At 53.4% G+C, this 20,595-nt stretch overlaps 3 protein-coding genes across 6 annotated transcripts in view; 2 read left to right on the top strand and 1 right to left on the bottom strand.

The window, feature by feature from the left end:
* MICALL1 (MICAL like 1) overlaps positions 1–12,032 on the top strand; it is a 21,153-nt gene extending 9,121 nt beyond the window's left edge. The window contains exons 4-16 of one of the 2 annotated variants that reach the window (XM_065047364.1): positions 57–160; positions 892–1,028; positions 3,342–3,922; positions 4,407–4,470; positions 5,512–5,897; positions 6,220–6,698; positions 7,174–7,308; positions 7,622–7,748; positions 8,096–8,186; positions 8,562–8,635; positions 9,357–9,471; positions 9,806–9,852; positions 10,155–12,032. In XM_065047364.1, the coding sequence (XP_064903436.1) occupies positions 57–160; positions 892–1,028; positions 3,342–3,922; positions 4,407–4,470; positions 5,512–5,897; positions 6,220–6,698; positions 7,174–7,308; positions 7,622–7,748; positions 8,096–8,186; positions 8,562–8,635; positions 9,357–9,471; positions 9,806–9,852; positions 10,155–10,276 (2,462 nt within the window). In that variant the 3' untranslated portion in view covers positions 10,277–12,032. The remainder of the gene's footprint in view (positions 1–56; positions 161–891; positions 1,029–3,341; positions 3,923–4,406; positions 4,471–5,511; positions 5,898–6,219; positions 6,699–7,173; positions 7,309–7,621; positions 7,749–8,095; positions 8,187–8,561; positions 8,636–9,356; positions 9,472–9,805; positions 9,853–10,154) is intronic. The other variant, XM_065047371.1, reaches the window with a different exon arrangement.
* Positions 11,322–16,540, bottom strand: C1H22orf23 (chromosome 1 C22orf23 homolog). Of its 3 annotated transcripts, XM_065047448.1 has the most exons (7): positions 16,345–16,540; positions 15,984–16,046; positions 15,189–15,374; positions 14,596–14,724; positions 13,298–13,398; positions 12,922–12,997; positions 11,322–12,844 (listed from the first exon to the last, which is right to left on the bottom strand). In XM_065047448.1, exons 1-7 carry the CDS (start codon positions 16,442–16,444, stop codon positions 12,771–12,773), a joined length of 729 nt encoding a protein of 242 aa, XP_064903520.1. In that variant the 5' UTR covers positions 16,445–16,540; the 3' UTR covers positions 11,322–12,770. The 3 variants fall into 3 exon arrangements, with proteins under 3 accessions (XP_064903520.1, XP_064903530.1, XP_021138042.2); XM_065047458.1 differs by having other exon boundaries at positions 11,322–12,997; XM_021282367.2 differs by lacking the exons at positions 15,984–16,046; positions 16,345–16,540 and adding an exon at positions 15,520–15,977.
* On the top strand, positions 16,526–20,595 carry POLR2F (RNA polymerase II, I and III subunit F). Its single transcript, XM_005514686.3, has 5 exons — positions 16,526–16,631; positions 16,779–16,848; positions 17,015–17,145; positions 18,722–18,793; positions 20,408–20,595. Exons 1-5 carry the CDS (start codon positions 16,612–16,614, stop codon positions 20,496–20,498), a joined length of 384 nt encoding a protein of 127 aa, XP_005514743.2. The 5' UTR covers positions 16,526–16,611; the 3' UTR covers positions 20,499–20,595.

The following is a 20,595-nucleotide window of genomic DNA, read 5'->3' as shown; positions in this document are numbered from 1 at the left end:
GTGGCGTGAGTCACCACTCCTCTCCGTGCCTGATCCTCCTTGCCTTCTGCCTCCAGCCAGAGTCCCTCCACCTATGAAGCGCCCAGCTGCTGCCTCCTCTCCTCCTCTGCTGTCCCACAAGAAACCCGTGGCTGAGGTTGAGAGTCCCCCGGCACCACAGGTATCTAATTTCGTGATTCAAAGCTAGCCAGAGGCAGTGGTCCTCCCTGTGCTGCAGACAAGGAGATGGGAGAGAGCCCATCATAGTGGGATGGATCCGTGCAGAGAGCTAGCTGTGTGTTTTGGGGTAAGAGCAGTGTTTGGGGTTTTGGTGCCTTGGAGGACCCAGCTGTGAGAGTGTTTTCTCTCCAGGAGTCTGCAGACTGAACTTTGTCCATGGCGGGCAAGAGGCTTGGCGGGGATTGGTACCAGATGGTTCCTTGAGCCATCCAGGGCACAAACACCCTCCTTCCTATGGGAGGATAACCCTGTAGGAGCAGGAATGTGGGGTTAGAAGAGCAGAAAAGATGCCTTTTTCTTTCTTGGCCCTTTATTTCAGGTTTTAGCAGATGTCTGGGATGGCACATTTTCCAAAGAAAAGAGGTTCCTCTTGCAGGTCCCTGCTGCTGTGGGGTTTAGAGGAGTCCCTTCCACAGAACTTCAGCCCTTCCCCTAGATAGGGGAAAGGCACCTTTTGTAATTGCCCCTTCTAATTTGGGAAGAGGCAGTCTGCCTGTGCCTGGATTTGGGGACAGCTGTTCTTTGCATTGTTAGACCCTGAGGTCAGCCCCTGAGCTGTGCCGTAAGCGCTCAGCGATGGATCTTGCATGGAGAGCAGCTGCTTTAGAGGAGCTGTGAGCTGGGGAGCAGCTCATGGCCCTCACCCCAAGCTCCCCGTGCTTTGTATGTCAGGACGATGCCCCCTCGGACCCGGTGGAGCGGTCCCAGCGCACCACGCTCAGCAGTACCTGTGCGGCCTGCCAGAAGCACGTCCATCTGGTCCAGCGCTACCTGGCTGAGGGCAAGCTCTACCACCGCCAGTGCTTCCGGTATGTGCTGTCCAGGCCTGGTGGCACTGCTGCTCTCCCCCAGCAAGCTGGAGGTCTGCAGCCAGCTGCACCCATCTTCATCTGTCCGTGTCCTTCGGCAACGTGGAGCATCAACAACAGTGCCCAAAATGATACTGAGTAGAGTGTGTTTGCCTGTCAGGCTCCTGTCCCAGGGTCTGACTAGCCCCTTGTGTCCAGCCCCATGTTGCTTGCCTCCCCGACTCCCTGCCTCCCCTGCTCTCTTCTGCTTTTCCAGTTCACTGACTTGGGATCCCACCCCCTTGTTCTTCTCCCAGCCCCATAAACCAGAATGCTCTGCCTTTTTACCACCTGCCTACTCAGAACCCCCAACGCCACTTTCCAATGAGCTCTAAGCTAGGACATCATCCCACAGACCTCCTTCCACCCACACTCCACATCCTCAACTGGATATACAGGCTCCCACGCTGCCTGGGGTGGTGCTGAGCTCTCAGGGGAGCATGTGCAGAGCTGCGGGCTGTTACCAAACAGAGGAATGAGGGATTAGACATCAGCAGCGCTGTGGTTACTACCTGGGTACAAGTCCTTACCTGCAGCACCTGTGAAGTCATTTCACTTTGCTTTCCCTGCTCTGATGATGAAGAGATGAGATCTCTCCTGCGGGCCACAGGACAGGAGCTGGCAACTGGGCAGCTGGCGTCTGAGGACGGAAATGTTGAGCCACTGGGAAGATATGGGAGTCCTCGCTCACCTGTATAAACAATTCCTGCCTAAGCCACCTGAGGATGTGTCATAGAAACAGCGTTGCAGGAAGGGAGTCGTGCTGGGAGCTGAGCTGGGGCCCATCAAGCTTCCCATCTGCAGCTGCGGCAAAAGCAGGAGCTTTGTGGGGTATAGGTGCAGCATTGCTCATGGGATAGGAATGTTTGCCTGGCGCAGCTCATGGCCCTTCAGACTGGACTGCAAAATTCCTGTAATTTTGTCCTGAGTGTTTTGCCCCCTTATGCTTTTCTTGTCTTTTTTTTCCCTCCCCTGCTAACTTGTTAGTGCAGTTTGTTCTGTGGCAGCGTTTTCTGTGAGCTGACAGAGGTGAAACCAAACTCTTTCTCCCCTCGTTTGAACTTGCCACCTCTTCATTTCATCATACCCCTTGTCTCTAGAGCCCCTGTGTCCTCATGCTTCTGCTCTGCATTTCTGAGGAAATCTCTGCCAACTGAACACCTAGAGCAGAATTCCTCACCAAAATCATCTGCTCGCAGTGTAGGGCAGCCAGCTGCTGTGAGTGCCAGGTATTCAGACAAGAAGAAACAAGCTTGGTTTTCATGGGAGTGCTTGATCAGCCCCTCGCCCTTGGCTCTCTCACATATGCTGTCCTCCTCCCTTCCCAGGTGGAAAAGGGCTGACTTGTTGCCAGAGCCCTGTGTTGCGCTTGCGCCTGGAGGGCTTCATTAGGGAGGATTCCAAGGTTCAATTCAGAAAGAGTGGATGGTCCAAGGAGATGTGGCAGACAGTGAAGGGAGGGGAAGCTTTTAGCCGGGTTTCGACAGGCAAGGCAGAGTGAGTGTAAGAACGTCCCTACTGCGTCATACTGTGCCAAATGCCCCAGCCCTGGTGGCGGCCATGGCCAGCACTAGCGAAGGGAATGTGAGACTGGGCTGGGCATGTTTGTTGCTGCTCCTGAGGATTCTACAAGCCCCCAGCACAGAGGTTTCCTGAGTCAGAAGTGGCATAATTTCAATTAATACTCAGTGAGTGGGTTTTTTTTGTTTTATTTTCTTTTTCTCATACAAATGTGTCTGATGGTTCTTTAACCCACCTGGACCCTTGGCCCCTTCAAGGCAGCCCATAGCCATCCTGTGCCTGTTCTGAACCAGCTGCTTCCTGATTCCAGCTGATATTGATACTCCCTGTTTTGTGCCTCTGGTCAATCCTTCTCCCACTCCCAGGGCCACCTCTGATCTTGTGGCTCTCTCTGTCCCTTACAAGCTGCATCTTTTCCAGGAAAACTGTAGTTTTCTACTTTTCCAGGTCTGGAAACCATGCTGTATCCCAATGCCAACTGTTGCCGTTCCACGTCTATTAAATCCTTTCTGAGTTGAAGGAGGAACCCAAACATGAGGATTGTTTGCCTTCTTAACTCCCCATGGGTTCACACAGTGATGTGGTGACATTTCTCTGTTCCTCTCCTTTCCTGAATGACTTCCCCACAACAGCGCTACAATTTAGTAGTGGGGTGGGAACTAACTCCATGGCCCTGCAATGATCTCCCAGGTGTGCTGTCTTTCTTGAGGATGGCATCCCTCATCTCACAGGGCTCTCTTTTCTCATTGGCAGGTGTAAGGAGTGCTCCAGCACACTGCTCCCAGGGTCATACAAGCCTGGGTCGGAGGCAGGGACTTTTGTCTGCACGCAGCATCGTGGTAAATTGGCCATGAGTGGAAAAGCAGAGAGGAGGCCCAGCCCAGACCGATGGTCACCAGAGCTCAGTCCTGAAGCTGGGGCTGGCAGCGTGGGTGAGGATGCCCTCCCCGCAGGAGCGGAGGTGGGGAAGGATGATGGTGACTCCCTGGAGAGCACGGCAGGGACCCATATGCCTGCAGAGGAGCCAGCCAGCCCAGCGGAGAAGGACAGCGTGCCTAGCAAAGCAGAGACAGCAACGCCCCTTGCCCATGCAGGCAGCGGGGCGCCCATCTCCCAGACTCCCCCCAGACCTCCCCTTCCCAGCAAGCCCACGGTGCTCACCCAGGACAAAGCCAGCTCACTGGACGGACGGCTCAGAGACACGCGGCCCACCCCTGCCCCAAGGAGGACCACCGATGTGTCAGCCCTGTCCCCTCCAACCTCTCACCCTGTCCCCCGGCCCAGGTCCACTCTCCAGGGCGAGGGCAGCGAGTGTGTGCCTGGCATGATGAACGGTAAGAGAGCGCGGTGGTGGCAGGGTTACCCTCTGCCTCTGCAACAACCAAAGTGGTCAGCTGCGGGTCAGATTAGTTTTGCTCCTCTGCAGCCTGTTGCGTTTTTGTCTCTGAATAAATCTCAGGCTTGGACACCAACCCTTCGATTGGGAGCCATCCCCTTAGCAGGGAGAGCAGCGCCAGCTCCCTTGTACGTCTCTGGAGCTCTTGGGGGTGCTGCCAGCATGGAGGGAAGGTGGCAGTGCTAGAGCAGTTCATGGGAGTGGGGACAGAGGGGCAGGTCAGTCTTCCAGGTGCAGCTCCAGGGGTGAGGAGGGGATAAAAAGGCTAGGGGGATGTTTGGGGTTGACCAACTGTGGGAAAAACACCATGAGGTCTTAAGGAGCCTCTTGCTGGGAGATGTCTAAAAGGTGTTTTGTTTTGATTTAACCTCTTTCTTCATGTCCTTTTGGTATTGTGACAGTCTGACCCTGTGTCTTTCTAGGTAGGGTACCTGAACCCAGCCCCCCTGTCCCAAAACCCCGAGGGAGACCCTGCTCCTCTGATCGGTATGTCCTTCTGTTTGCAGGTCACCTGCAAACCCCATAGTGAAGTGGGGCTGTGGGGATGGTTCAGCTGCGGTCTCCTCTCCCACCTCTCTCAGCCCCTGCTCTTGGGAAGATGTAGGCTGTGATCAGGTCCCTCCCCTTACAGTTGCCAGTCCAGTGCAGTCAGGCTCGCAGTGTTTGTCCGTATTTCCCAGCGTCTTTGTCTCTTAGGGTTTGTAAAGAGTTTGGGGGCTTCAGAAAGGTGTTTATGTGGCATGTGCAGGCTGCCAAGTGACTTCTGAAATGGCCCTACTTGTGAGTGCTGAGAAAGGGACACTTTTCTGCCTTGTGGAGGGTTTGTTGCAGGAAAGGTCTGGTGCAGCGACACTGGGAGCTCCTGGCTGCAACCTTTACACGTCCTGGGCTCTCACCCAGGAGCCCACTGGCTCTGCTTCGTTCTTGCTCTTGGGACAGAGGTTGCACAAGCAACTGCATTTGCAACAACCAAGGAGCGGGTGCGTGCAGCAAGTGATGGCCACTGTCCTGACGAGCAGTGATTCCCCGGGCTGTGGTACAGGCTTGCCATGGAACGCTTGGACAGTAAGGTGACAGGCAGCCCTCTGAAGGATAGGAAAGGAGCGTGACTGCAGAAGAGGACAGGTATCTGGTCTCCACTGCCCCTTTGCACACAGCCTGCGGAGCAGAGCTGGGAGTAGGAACGGTGTTGAGGAGGGAAGAACAGCTGTGCCCATAAAGCTCGGCCTTTACCACTGCTTAGTAGGTGGGGGCTGTAATATTCAGAAACCAAAATGCTGGACACAGCTGGGGAGTCAGGCAGGTTGTGCTTCCCTCAGGCTGAAGGTTTGCCTGCAGAGAACGAGAGGCACTTTGTTTCTGGGGACGACTAGAGCCACCCTTGGATGAGAAAGCTGCTTCTGCATGGGAGACATCCTGCTCCATCCATCCTTTCCCCTGAGGGCTAGGTTCCCATCTTGTGCCTCACCCTCCAGGCTTGTCTCTGCTCCCTGCCACCTCTCTCTCTCTCTTGCTCTCTTCTCCCAGTGCTGGAGCTGCTGCAAGAGCCAAGGACCCACCGTGGATTGCCCTAGTTCAAACAGAGCCCAAGAAGAAGCCAGCTCCCCCTCCTCCCCCAGGCAGCGGCCATGAGCCTCTGAGCAGAACTTCAGAGGAGGAGAATGGGGATGAGGCGGGGAAAGCCAGGAACGAGGAAAATAAGTCTGATGCCACAGAGCCCAAGCCGTACAACCCCTTTGAGGAGGAGGACGATGAGGAAGAGGAGAGCGCTGCTGCCCAAAAAAGCACACCTGAGCAGGAGCAGAGCGAGACTGCTGTCAAGCCTCTCCATCCCTGGTATGGCATCACTCCCAACAGCAGCCCAAAGTCGAAGAAGCGGCCAGCTCCACGAGCCCCTAGTGCTTCCCCACTAGGTGAGCTTTCCCCCCTCCCCGTTATCCCTCCCTTGCAACCCCTGTGCAGCCCCCTGGAGGCTCCCCCTTCCCAGGGCACCTCTGCATCGCCCTGGCAGGCCAGGCCTTTACCTGGGGACTTCTGTTAGCCATGTCCTCTCTGCCCACTAGAGAACAGCATTTGCAGGCAAGACCTTTTCTCTGGAGGGTCCCATCTGTCCTCTCTGAAGAGAGACAGATACTGGTTCCCTTTGCACTCGTGACCACCCCCAGTATGTACCACTCTCCCCTTCCCTCCTGGCTGCCCGTCACTTCCTCTCTGAGCTCTCCCTTTGCTTTGCAGCCCACCACCCCATCTCCAGGCTGTCACACTCTGAGCCCTCATCCTCCACCCCATCACCAGCCCTCAGCCTTGAGAGCATCAACTCTGAGAGTTCAGCCAAGGTTCTTGGCGATGCCGATGAGTCCTCAGTGCCCAAAAGCTCCTCCGAGCCCACTGTCCACACGCCGACAGCCACCAAGACCTCTAGCGCTGACACGCCGCTGACCAGCATCTCCTCCAGCGAAAGCCCTGCTGCTCCAGCCAGCCTCTCCACCAACTCCTCCTTCTCCTCCTCCAGTGAGCTGGCCAGCTTCAGCGGGGAGGTGCAGCACAGCACCCCACACACCAGTAGGAGCATCTCCACTGGCAGCTTAAAGACCAGCCCAAACCGGCTGCCCCCCAAGCCTCCTGCTGGGGCTAGCCCTACACCCATCCTCTTGGCTTCAGATGGGGGTGCTGGGAGCCCTAAGACCCCCTCCTCGCCTAAACCACAGCTGAAGGTGAGATGGTGACCTTCCTGCCATCTGGATCAGGGAGCTTTTCTTTTCTGTCCATCCCTTGGTCATGGTGGGGATCACAAATCCAGGCTTGCCCCTTAGGTTGGTTTGGTGTGTGACCCCCAAAAGCAAACCTCTGGCATGTGCTCGTTACGTGGTGGCTCTGCTCGTGCCCTGCATGCCCCAGGTGCTAGCAAAGAGGCAGGGTGTTGTGTGCTTGAAGCAAACAGGAAGGGAACTGTGAAGGAAAATAGTTCAGCATGCTTGGTAGAGTCTGGGGAACTGGTGCCGAAGAGGAGCATGGCTACTTTTTGCCCCATGGCTGCTGGTGGAGATGGGTGCTGTGTTCCTCCTCTGGAAGGGTGTGAGGCAAGGCAAACCCTAGGGCTGCCCTGTCTGCTCAGTCCCAGCTGTCGGGATGCTACATCCCTTCCCTTTCCCAGACCCTCACATGTCTCCTCTTGTCCCCCAACTCCAGTCTTCCTGCAAAGAGAACCCCTTCAACCGGAAGCCATCGCCTGCCGCTTCCCCCTCTGCAAAGAAACCTCCCAAGGGTTCCAAGCCAGTGCGTCCTCCTGCACCAGGTCACGGCTTCCCACTGATCAAACGCAAGGTAAAAGGGCCCCTGGGGTTAGAGGGGCAGAAGTCAGCTCTGTCCTCTCCCCCAGGGTCATAGGTGTACACATACAGCCTGCCAATGCATGTTTGGGCAGGGATTGCAGCAGTTGGCTGTGGCTGGGAAGGATGGTGTCCAGCCTAGACCCCACTGATGGCAGCACCATGGTCTCCCTTTGCTCCAGAGTGGGGATTTCAAATCCACCCTTAGGTGTTGTTCCCCTGCCCCCATTAGTGTTGACCAGCCTTAGGGTTATCCCTGGAAACTGGAGATTGGTGGTAATGAAAGTATCTGCCATGTGGTTTGGCAGGTGCAGACAGATCAGTACATCCCCGAGGAAGACATCTATGGGGAGATGGATGCCATTGAGCACCAACTGGATGAGCTGGAGCACCGTGGGGTGGCCTTGGAGGAAAAACTTCGCAGTGCTGAGAATGGTATGTGGGCTGGGCTGTCTGTTGGTGTGGGGCAGGATGGACCCTAGAGCTGTCTTGTGTCCAGCCAGTGAGATTGCAGTGGTGACATCCTCCCTGCTGATGCTGGGCTTGGAAGAGCACAAGGGGCTGTGCTGGGCTCCAAGAATGGTTGCAGCCATACCCTGGACATGGAGATGTGGAAAGAGGTGGGAGAAGAGATAAAGTCTCTTTGGGGCTGAGGAACAGGCTGAGGTCAGGTTGGCTCTAGCCCAGCATCCCTCTTCTAGCTTGGCAGAACCCATCCCGCCACAGGGTGTTGGGGTCCTACAGGGCTGGGGATGACTCTGAATTGTCCCTTTTCTTGGCAGACAGCCCTGAGGACAGCCTGCTGGTGGACTGGTTCAAACTCATCCATGAAAAGCACATGCTGGTGCGCCATGAATCAGAGCTCATCTACATGTAAGTGTGTGCTGGTGTGTGGGGAGGCACTAACGCTGTTGTGGGGAGCCCTGGCTCAGCCCTCCCAAAATTGTGCTTCCAGGGGAGAGCCCGACACAGCCTCCTTTCCTGGAAAAGGGAGGGAAGCAGGGCAAGCAGACAAATGTATTCAAGCACACTCAGAACTGACCCGCTGCAAGTCACCAGAGCCCCTTCAGGACAGCCTTGAACAGCCAGGGCTGGTCCCTGCTGGTGCTTGGCTCCCTGACGCTTTGGCTATACAGGATAAGACCAACATCTCAGTGGTTCTTTCCAAGCTCACCCTTTGCTTTGAGGTGATATTCTGCCTCTCTGGAGCCTTGCAGTGGTTTCCAGCAGCGTCCCTTTCCCTTGTAGCTTCAAGCAGCAGAACCTGGAGCAGCGGCAGTCAGATGTGGAGTATGAACTGCGTTGCCTCCTCAACAAGCCAGGTAAAGCATTGCTCCGGGTGCCGTTACCTCAATTTTTTAACCTGGGCATCATCTCTCCTCTGTCTAGGTGGGTCTCAAGTGAAGAGACAGATTTCTCCAGATCTTCTGGAGAAGGCTTCAGGGGGACCTGATTGTGGCCTTTCAGTACTTAAAAGGGGCCTATAAGAAAGATGGGGACAGACTTTTTAGCAGGGCTTATTATGACAGGACAAGGGGTCATGGTTTTAAACTAAAGGAGGGGAGATTCAGGCTGGACATGAGGAAGAAATTTTTTCTAATGAGGGTGTTAAAACACTGTCATAGGTTGGCCAGAGCAGTGGTAGATGCCCCATCCCTGGAGACATTCAAGGCCAGGCTGGATGGGGCTCTGAGCAACTTGATCTAGTTGAAGATGTCCCTGCTCATTGCAGGGGGTTGGACTAGATGACCCTTGAGGGTTCCTTCCAACCCAAACTGTTATTTGATTCTGTGATCTTTAGGGATGCCAGCACAATCAGCTGGCTTTAGAGCCATTGCATTGCATGCCCCAGCCTTGTGCAGGGATGTGCTCCTTTTGTCCCCATGGGATGTCACCTACAGGGCTCTCCCTCCAGAGCACCACTAGCCCAGCTGGCCCAGCAGCATGGGGATCATGCTACAGATCATCTGCCCCAAAGCTCTGAATTTCAGAGCTCTTTCAGCCATTTAATTGCCTGTCCTTCCTTGGGGTTTGGCTGGGTAGAAAAGGACTGGACTGACGAGGACCGAGGGAGGGAGAAGGTGTTGATGCAGGAACTGGTGACCATCATTGAGCAGAGAAATGCCATCGTGAACTGCCTGGACGAGGACCGGCAGAGGTGAGTGAGGAGTGGGGTGGGCTGGGGGAAAGAGGAAAAGTGTATCTTGTCTGACTCAGCCCCATACAAGCAGTTTGTGGGGGTGTCCCAAGGTGTCCCTGTTGCTGACGTCTTTCCCAGGCTTCCTGATCCTTGTCTCTTTGAATGCCTTGTGTGGGAAAGACGAGGCAGTACATGCAGCACGTGGGATTTATCCTGCTGGTAGCAAATGCTCACAAGACAGTGATGGATCTGTCCCTCCATGGCTTATAAGTAGGAGGTTCTCTAGCCTTAAACAATACAACAGCTGTTTTCAGGGCTGAATTGCTGAGCTCTTTCCCATTCTTTCTTTCAGAGAAGAGGAGGAGGATAAAATGTTGGAAGCAATGATTAAAAGGAAAGGTAAGAAACAGTCAGGAAGATTTTTGGAGTGATGTTTTCACTGCTAACCCCAGCAAGGGGCAGCATGAGCCATTCATGAAATTGTGTGCAGAAGGAGAGTGTGGATCTATTCTGTGTAGATTCTGGAATCTTTCCTGTAAGGCTGTTAAAGTTTGGGGCACAGCTGTGCTGTGCATCCCTGCTACCACAGAAAGAACTGTGCATACACTAGAGGGCTTTTATTCATGGCTCTCACCATTGTCAGGCTTGCATGTGTACAACCATCAGCGTCCTGCAGTAACCACCCCACTTTGCACCCCCAGAATTTCACAAGGAGATGGAGACTGAGAACAAGAAGAAAGGCAAATTCAAGCCCATGAAGGTGCTTAAGTTGCTGGGCAACAAGCATGACTCCAAGAGCAAGTCGCCCAAGGAGAAAAGCTAGAGCAGCAGAACATCAGCAGTGGAAGGGATGTGCTGCCTGACTGCCCTGGCCTCTCCACAGCTGGCTGGGACGCCTGCCAGGAAGGGGGGCTTGTCTCCCTCTGCTCCCGTCGCCTCTGCCCCCCTCTGCTCCCTCCCCAGGCACGGGAGCTGCCACCCTGGGGAGACACCAGCCCTCTGCCCGGCATGGGCGAGTCCGACCAAAGCGCTCCCCTGCCCAAGGCTGCGGAGGAGCCTGACAGTCCCCTCTGGGCAGCCTTGCTAACAAGGCAGGGAGAAGATGGATTTGCTTTTTGGATACATTACCCCATTGAGTGTTCTTGCTATTAACTGAGAAGCAAGCCAAGGAGTTTGGTGTTTGTGGGAAAATTTGCACTAACTGCCCCCCCCGTCCCTTCTCCTGATCTAACTGTGACAGTTCCATGTGCCTCTGACCTCTGCCAGGAGGGGACTGGGCCTGCCTGTCCCTCCCTGCCCACCCGCTCTTGTCCCCTTCCTGTCCCATTTTTAACTTCAGGAGAAAACTCTGGCATTAGAATCAGGATTATTTGGGTTTTGCTGGCCTAAACTAAAAATATTAAGAAAATACTCCTGCATCACGAGGCTCTAGAGCCATAGCCAAAAAAATAGCTGGTGCCCTATTTATTTTGAGCTGTCCTCTCCCTCCAGGGCCAGTGCTGGGTGGGCTCCGTTACAAGGCTGAGGGGACCCAAGGGGACAGCACACAGCTGCTAGGACGCAGCTCACACCCCCACTCAGGACATCTTGCCCCCCACTGCTGCTAAACACCCCTGACTCTGCTGCCTTCGGAGGGAGGAACATTCCTTTTCCAGGCAAGGGCAGAAAAGGTCAAGACTGACTCGGTGCCAGAGAGAGGCACAAGGCTTGTGCCCCTGCTCACCAGTGCCACCTGTGAGCGGCTGCGGAGAGAGGCACGGTCACAACTGACCTCTACCCAGCTTCATCTGTGTATGCTTTTAAAGTGTGCAGGGTTTGGCTGGTGATTTTTTACACCTCCTTTACTAGATGAATTCAAACCCACCCTAAAACTTTTTAAAACCTTTATTTTATTTGTCATGTGTGTGTGCGTGTGTGTGCATTTGAGGAGGGAGTGGGGGGGCTGTGTTAGTCCAACCATCCCTTCTTCCTTCCATTTTTGTTTCCCGCCTTCTCCTCTGAGGCGAGGAGTTATTTATTGAATTGTTGGATCAGTCTGAATTAGAGTTTCATGGGTGTTTGGTTGGTCAGCTGTTCATCATGCCTTCTCATTAGCAAATTAGACATAACCAGCCCCAAGCAATCTGCTGCAGTTCCCTTCTCAAAACTCAACAGGCTTTAGCCAAAACACTCTCAGAGCAGTGCCTTGCAAGGTGGCTGGTGTAGCCTTCTGGAAAGGGATCCTCATTTCCCAAAACCTGAGGGACCCGAACCACTCCTCAATCCCAGTGTGGCCTCTGGGAGGTGGCAAGCTCAGCCCCATGCTGGTAACACCATCGCATTCTTGCCATACTCCAGCAGGCTGAGGAAGAGCAGTGGGAGGGGAGATCCCAAAGCACAACTCTTCTCCAAGGAGAAGCAAACCCGCTTTAGAGCCTGCTGTCACATCACTGTTGCCAAAGGCCATCGGGATTGCTGCAGCCTGACACCCTTTGGCCCCGTGCCCAGTGAGAACTCTGATTTGTAAATTATACTGTACTAACTCTGTGACTTCCATTCACCAGAAAAGAAATAAAAGAAACATCAGATCTAAAAACTGATTGCAGCTCAGGTTTCTAATTATTTTCTGTATCTACACTGTCCTGGGGATAGGGCACTCTGCCTGGCTTTGGGGAGTGGCTGAGTATTGTTAAGAAGCAGATAATGGAATCTTGAGGAAACTGGGAGGTGGACTTCATGCAGGAGTAGCGGGGCAGGCTTCAGCCTGCTGGAGGACAGAGGGTATGTATGAGGTGAGCAAACAGCCATTTCCAGGCTCTGTGGGAGATCGATGGCTGCTCTGCAGACCGTGCTTTCAGGAACCAAAGAAACCACAGCTTGCCCGCAGCAAAGAGCAGCGTGTGCTGGGCTGAAATCCCCTGTGCCGCCTCAGCGCAGCTGCTGCCGAGAAGTTTGATGATGAAGACAATCACGCTGACCTGCAGCAATGCTGGAGACTCACGTTTGCGCAAGGCTACGCGTCCACATCTTCCTCTCTGCCCTGGGGACAGAAGTGGGTCATAGATGGGGGCAGCAACACGTGTTGTCATTGTACTGTCACGAGAAACCTCCACCACTGGGTGGATGGACAGGAGTGACATTTTTATTGGTAGGTTGCTTTACTCTGAGGCCTTGCATTGGCAAAAGGAGGCTCTGCTTTGTTGTGTTTTGGTAGCTGCTGCTGTGTGTTTTCAGCTCTTTAATACCATTGAGCAAGAAGGGATCCAGTGCGTGGGTAGGATTTTACAACAGCTTGCTTTTGTTACCAGTTACGCACAAACTGCTCCTGCCTTCTGGCTTTAGGCAACAGGTGGTGCTGCCCCCTCTTCAGGCACTGGCACACACCAGCTCTTGAAAATCTGATGCCAAGAGTCTGGAAAGAAGAGGTGAAAACAAATTGTGCTTGTGTTTTTCCCTTGGCCTAGTCGTGGGGATCGGAATGGTTCCCACCAGGGAAGTCTTCTGTCGTGATCTCTCTCATTTCCTCACTTCTCATCTTGTCAATGATCTCCAGCTCACGCGTTTTCTGCGAAGTACAAAGGCGAAGGACTGAGCGGGGAAAATGTTAGCAGCTTTTTTTTTTTTCCTTTCTTTTGCCAACCCCAAGAGCAAAGGTTCTATTTCCCTGGTTGAGTTACGTGCAGACATGGAAAAAAAGGCTGAAAACCTCTATCCCACATCCCCCAAATTCATGTCTGTCCCATGCCATGAAGTTCTCTTCCCCTTCCCTGCTCATGTAGTGGAGGGAGACTCTGCTTTAAGGTTTCTGACGCTAGGGATTCCCTCCGTGCGCTGCATGGCCGATATCGCCAGGAACCTTACGTACCTGTGAGATTTCAGTGAGGATAATACTTCGATACTTCTTGCCCTGTCCTAGAGCTTCCATCTCTGCCAGGAACTCCTTCCTCTCTTGAACTTCATTCAACACTGATGGATGAGAGAAAACACTGTGGAAAAAGGACTCAGCGAAAAGGCAAGAAAATATATTTCTATCTAGATCTGAACCCCCAATTTCCTCTGTGTGAACAAGGGTCCTGCCAGAGGAAGAGTGATGTCTGCTCTGAAAATCACCTTGCCCATGTCACCAAAATACCTCTGTAGTCCCTTACACAATGCAAAATGTCCCCACTGCTCATCTTTTTACCGCTCCCTATCTTGCAGGAACAGTAACTTTCTAGTTTTATTTGTAGAAACAATTATCTGTTGCTTGTGAGCAATTCAACTGGTCTGTGGATGGAGACAGAACCTGCTTAAAGCTGTTGACATGCAGCACCCAGTGTCCACAGCTGTCTGTGCTCCCAGGGCCAGCACAGGCACAGAATATTAGCTGCTGCTTTGCAGCACAGACGCACAGGCAGCTCCAATGGCTGCAAGATCCCAGACCAAATCTTGCCGCGGCACAAAGTACACGAGTATTTCAGATGTGTCAATGACAGCACTCAGCTTGCAACAAGTTTTACTGGAAACAAAGCATGCATGAAGCCAGCTCTCTGGCTTCCCTGCAGCAGGGACCAAAGCTCCCCTTCTGTACATGTTACTCAAGCCTTGTCCTATCTTTGTGCTGCCCTGGTTAGTGAAGAGCTGCCTGGAGTTTACACGCACATTGAAGATTCAAGAACAGAGAGACATCAGGCAGCGTTTTGCCATCCCAGAATACTCTGCAGGCCAAAGTCCACCACCTCTTAAAATTCTGCTTGACGTTTAGGCTTTGCTCCTGTTTAACTGTTCTGATCTTGGAGTGAAAGAAAACAGAGCCCAAAGCATGGTCAGGCTGGCAAGCGTCCTGGTCTATGTTGAGCTAACGCAGGCTGGGAAAAGGACCCGCAGTACCTGGGCTTCCTGCCTGCATCACCCTGCACGTCCCCAGGGTGTTCCCCTGCCAGCAGAGCTCATTTTGTGTGGGCAGCCCAGGGAGCTTCAATCTGCCAGCAAACCTCTGCAGTATAAGCTCTGTGAGGACACAGCACCACAGCAGCAAGTCCTTTATCTTGGAAACTGGGCTTGGTGCCTCTTTCTGCTATGGGTTTCACGTTACTGGCAGCACAGGCTGTCACCCCAGCCCTGGGAGGGCGCCGGCTTCCCAGGCTGCCCACCCCCCTTCCTTCAGGGTACGTAAACACTTACGTTCTTCAAACCGGTCAGGCTCAGGTATCTCCTCTGCCTTCGTCTGAACCGGCGTCTGCTTCACCACATCCTTATCCTTCCCAGTCGCTAAGATGTTTTGGAGTCTCTGCTTCTCCTTTTCCAAGTCTCCTGTGAATGCCAAGGGGAAAAAAAATATATTATCAGGCTGTCTCCTCAGCGAGGAGCCTGGCCACACAGCTTCCATGCTAGTGATGCCAGAAGAAGCATTATGCTAACGACAGCCCATCCCTGGACTGAACTGCGCAAGTACCGCAAAGGCGTACCTGTGGTGAAGAGCCAACCAAACTGGCACTGGAGGCTTGAGTCACATTTATAAGCCAAAAAAATACACAGTGCTCCCTTTCTACTCAAGGACTGTCACCCTCCTAGCCAGCAGGCAGAAGTCAGTGGGCACTTACAGTGGATGTTCCCTCAGTGATCCATTTTTAAAGCATTTTTGAAGACAAAGCTTAAGGACAAAGAGCAGTTAACATACCCCTGCCACTGCTGAGATTGCAGGTAGGGGATGGACATAAGGGGAAGAGAAGGACCAGGTGGTATCATCTATTTACCGGCAAAGTTTGTTGACTTACGGGTTGCCTGTGGCCTGAATTTCTCTCGGACATAGGCACCTCCTGCCTGGCAGACCTTGGCAGGTCGGAGATGTGGTTTAGCGGAAAGCCTGCTCAGCTGATAAACTGCTGGGGAGAAAGCAGGCGCTGGAGGTGCTGGCTCTTCACTGGATGTGGGGTGGCACCGGAGAGGCAGGGTGTCTCCTCCTGGAGAACAAACAAAAAATATTGGTAAGTCAGACAGGAAGGAGCAGAAGATCTGCCTATTGATCCACTGTAGCACCACAAGTGACATCGGGCACAGACTGAAACATGGGAGGTTCCATCTGAATAAGAGGAGAAAGTTCTTTACCTTGAGGGTACCAGAGCCCTGGAACAGGCTGCCTAGAGAGGCTGTGGAGTCTCCTTCTCTGGAGACATTCAAGACCTGCCTGGACACATTTGTGTGTTATCTGCTCTGGGTGAACCTGCTTTAGAGGGTGGGTTGGACTAGATGATCTCCAGAGGTTCCTTTCAACTCCAACCATTCTGTGATTCTATGAAGTGAAGGGTGCCACAGGTGTCGCACCTTGGTTGTTGGTACATGCTGGCATGAGACAGACTGTCATTCAAGTCACACCATTATGTCTTGTTTGGGATGACACCTGCGGACACCTCGCCCGATGTGTCCCAGCACGTCAGCAGCAGCTGTGCTGCTGTTTCACAGCACTGGCCCACCCCGGCAGGCTGTGTGCCAATGCCCCCGTCTCAGCGAGCGGCAAAGCTCTTGAGCACAGCCCAGCAGCCGGGCGGGAGAGCGGCAGCGCCGTCACTCACGTTCCACACAGTCCATCAGGTATCGCCTCTGGAAGCCCGTCAGCTTCGACTCCTCCATCATCGCTGCAAAAGACACGACGCGTGGGTGAAGCCGGCGGCCCGAGGGGGCTCCCCACGCCTCCCCTCCGGCAGCGGGGCGGGCTGGGGAACCCGCCCGGGGCTGATCCCTCCCCACACCCCAGATCAAAGGGGAAGAGCAGCTTCACAAGACTCAAGCGCCGGGCCCTGCGGGGGGAGCCGCGGCTGAACGCCTCGCTTCACGGGAGGGGCGGGACGGGCCGGATCTCGGCTCTCCGGCAGTGCGGGGGCTGCGGGGAGGCCGAGGAGCCGGGCCCGACCCCCGGGTCCACTCCGCCGTTACCTCTCAGCAGCTCCCGGGTCCCCGGGCTGTACCGGGCTCCCCCTGCCATGGCTGCTGAGTTGCCGCCAGGCCCGGCCGCCGCGGGCGCTGACGCCTCCATAGCGACGGGCGGCGCCGCGGGGGGGAACGGAGGCGCCGGGGGTGGCGGGGAGTGAGGCGGCCCGTCGCCACGGCAACAACGCCGCACGGGCACTTCCGCTGGCGTCACGGCGAGCACCCGGAAGTGGCTCTTGCTTCCGCCGGGCAGGAAGGCGGCGCGGAGGCAACATGTCTGACAACGAGGACAAGTGAGAGCGGGGTCGGCCGGGGGTGGGAAGGGAACCCAGGCGAGGCGGCGTCGCCGCTGCATCGCGCTCCGCGTCGGGTCGTGGCGGGGGGGGCCTGTGGTGGAGGCGGCGGGACCCGCTTGCTCAACGTGCGCGTCCCTCCCGCAGCTTTGACGGGGACGATTTCGACGATGTGGAGGAGGATGAGGGGCTGGAGGACCTGGAGAACGCGGAGGAGGTGCGTGCTCTGCGCGCCGCCGTGCCAGCCGGCCCGGGCAGGCCCTGCCGGTACCGCGGGCCTGGGTCCCGGCCCGGCTCGGCAGTCGCTGTGGCTGGGGAGGCCTCGGGGGGGCTGGGCGGCGGGCTCGGCTGAGCTGCAGCGCTGGGCTGGCTGGTTTCCCCAGGAGGGACAGGAGAACGTGGAAATCCTCCCCTCGGGAGAGCGGCAGCAGGCGAACCAGAAGCGGATCACCACCCCCTACATGACCAAGTACGAGCGAGCCAGAGTCCTGGGCACTCGCGCCCTCCAGATCGCGTGAGTATTTCGCTCTGTATCCCAAGTCTTGCCACGGCTTCTCCCTTCCCAATGAAAGCTTATTTCCTTTGCCCTTAAAAGCTCCTGAATCTCGTGTGATCCCTTATGTGACTCCCAAGCTTGCGGGTCACCATCTGGGTCAACACTGAAGCGCAGGACTGGGGAGCTTTTAGTTGCATGTGAAATCTGTGTGTTTCTCCTTGTCTGAGACTGGTACTTGTGCCTGGAGAGGAGAGCATTCAGCAGCTGCAATGAACTTTCCAAGTCACAGACAAAATGAGTAGGAAAGGTGACAAGCTGGTCCTGGTTTCTGAATTTCATGAGGCAGACCACGTGGGCTGGAGAGCTCAGAACTGGCTTGCAAAAGCCCATGTTGAAAGGAAGAGTGCTCCAAAACATCTTCAGTTGATACTGTAGGAATTGAGAATGGAGTAAACAACCTGAAATCTGTTCTAAGTGCAGTTGCTGTAAGGTTTTTTAAAAGTATTTGGCATTCTAAGGCCTCATTTATGATAAGTAATAACATTTAAGTCCTTTTTTGAGTGCCGTTGAGGCTGACTGCTCTCAACCTCATTTACTTGTCTAGCCTTGTTTTAATAACACATACCAAAAAGTTTTGCACTTTTTGAAAAACTGTCTTATGAGTGAGATTGTTAGGCCATGGCAAGGTTTGTCTGAAAGCCTGTCTCTGAGTTTCATCTTTGTTATATCCACCTTGAAAATTATGCTTTTCCTCTACATTGTTAGAAGCTCGTAGGTGGTGAACAGATATTTCCTTAATCATCACTTTTCCCAGCTCTTCTTTGCAGAGTCTTTGCTCTGTGGAACTGTTTTGTGCATGTTCTTTCAACTGGTGGAAGGCCAAAAATAATGGGGGAAGCGAGATGGGTCCATGCTGGGCCTTTAATCCGGAACTCTGGCGCCTGGTTCTGCTTCTCCTACATGTTCTGCCTTCAGTGCTGAGCCTTGGCCAGCAGCAGCCCCCAGTGGCCTTATCCACGCATAACGTGAACTGTCTTTGCTGCTGCTGTCTGATGCGTGGATGTTGTCACCCATGTTTGCTCTGCTGTTATAGCCCCCTGCAAAATGCTTAGATTTCTCTTCCCACAGGCAGAGTGCGTGGTAGATCCAGCCCCTCGCTTCCCCCCAAACAAAGCCTTGAAAGTGTGAGCAAACCGGAATGTGAGAGGTGTGCTGGAGATGTAGGAGGTGTGCTCATTGTACAGTGTTTCCACCCTCTTCAGCGGGTTAATTTTAGAACCACTCTTATCCTCATGTTTAAGTACAGCAGAGGGTGACTAGAAAGGTGTGGATCTGACCAGCCCTTGAGCACCAGCTGCTCAGCAGAGGCTGAGGGTTGGGGCAAGAAAAGTATTTGAGTAAAAGCTCAGTCCGTAATCATGTGGGGGAATTTGCTTCCTGAAGCGCATGAGAGAGCAAATCAGACTTGCCAAGGGGGTGTCCCACCTTCCCTCTTTGCTGACCACTGTCCAGGTGATAGACATAGGCATGTGCTCAGGTGTCCCTCTTCCCTCTCTGTGCCTTTGCTGAAGTGGTTGTTGATGTTCTGTCCCAGGATGTGCGCCCCTGTGATGGTGGAGCTGGAAGGAGAGACAGACCCCTTGCTGATTGCCATGAAAGAACTCAAGTAAGTCCCAGATTTTGGCGGTGAGTGTATTGATTCCCATATAGCCAGCAGTCTTCTCCTTGTCCCAGCACTTGGCAACTTATTCCAAGAGAACCTCGTCTTCACCTGTTAACAGTGAGCACTACAATTACCTTCCCCTTTTTCATCTCTGAACTTCTCCACAGCTGCTCTCCTCCATCCTAGTTGCTTGCGCAAAGTACTCATGATTAGAGGTGCTCTGACTTCTTTTACTTCAGGGTCCAAGGGTTCTTTATGATGAGAACCCAAGGTCCTCATCTTTCTGGAACTGATTTAATTCCCTGAATGGAACTGATTTGAAGCAGCTGTCTGAACAGACCTGTGTTCAAGTGAAGTGTGGGCAAGACATAAAATAAGGGTCAGGCTGGTGGTGTGGAGACCCTGTTAAGAATGTTCTTATCCCACGTGTGGCTTATTGTGCTTGCAGGGCGGTACATTCCCTGCTTACAGAAAGATAAAGAAATCCTTTCAACTGTAGCAGAGGCAGCTTTCAGATGACCACTTACAGTCCCACCTTCCCACAGCTGAGCTCCCTGCTGGCCCACGGTTTGCCGGCATGGTTGGTGACCTGGATCGCAGGCAGGTATTTCTCCAAGTGGAGAAATTGGACTCCATTACTGATTAAGTCCCATTTCCTGAATGGAGTCGTCCCTCTGCTCCCTCGGTTGCTCTTGTAGACTTTGTATCTATTACAACTCACTTTATCATTGCCAAAAGCTCCCTGGGTCATGTTCTTGTCATATCTCCAAGCTCAGACCGAGTTGCTTCTGGTCACTGAGCATGAGCTCTAGAAAATAAGTCAGGGTGTGACAAAGTACAGTGGCATCCTGTTCTGTGCCAAAACTCAGTTATAATTCTTGGCACGAGGGAGCTACTTTGGTACTGGAAAAGCAACGGCCCTGCATGTGATCATTAAAGTTGTATTGCTTTTCAAGTCTGATACAGTGGAAACCTGATGCCCTGGGTAGATGCCAGGCTGTCTGCTTACATTCTGATGACTTAAATCTACTTCCATTAAGTTAAATTGTGTTCAGCATTTTCTTGCTTTCTCATTGGAAGCGGTGTTAGCAGATGCTGTGCTGTGCTGTCCCTGTTTCATGCGTTTTTCTTAAAATGCAGCTGACGCTTTCAAGGTGCAAAATACTCTGTAAATATTGGTTTGTTGTGAAGGTTCTCAGAATTCTGCTGCTTTTGTAGCATCTTGTGGAGAAAAATCTTCCACAAATAGAAAGTGGATTTGTTTCTGAAGTCCCTTGATTTTTTTTAAATATTTTTTCTCCCCATGTATCTGTGTTAGATGCTTGGTGGTGTCCCATAGTGGGCTGAGATCACAGGGCTCGATTCTGCAATGGCAACATAGGGCTGACCTGTGGGTTTTCGGTTGTTTCAAGTCCAAGGGTGCTCAGTGCTTTGCACCTATGAAAGAGAGAAGGTTGTTGGGGCTTCCCTCTACTGTATAACACCAAATCACTGGTGCCACACAGATCTATCAGTTAAACGTGATGAGCTTACTGAAGCCACTAAGCACCTCAATTCTGCTGAAGTGGTGGAGTGAAGGCTCTGGCATTTCTGTTCACCTCTCTGTCCTCCCTTCAGAGCACGCAAGATCCCCATAATCATCCGTCGTTACCTACCAGATGGGAGCTATGAAGACTGGGGTGTGGATGAGTTAATTATCACAGACTGATCAGCCTTCAGCCATTGGTTTGGTTCTTTCCTTCTCCAGAGATGTTTCTATTTTTGTTTATATCTGTGTAAATAAATTATAAACCTCACCATTTTAA

This window comes from Columba livia, chromosome 1, assembly GCF_036013475.1.
Source record: "Columba livia isolate bColLiv1 breed racing homer chromosome 1, bColLiv1.pat.W.v2, whole genome shotgun sequence".
Lineage (NCBI taxonomy): Eukaryota > Metazoa > Chordata > Aves > Columbiformes > Columbidae > Columba > Columba livia.
This window is presented reverse-complemented; position numbering and strand designations above follow the sequence as displayed.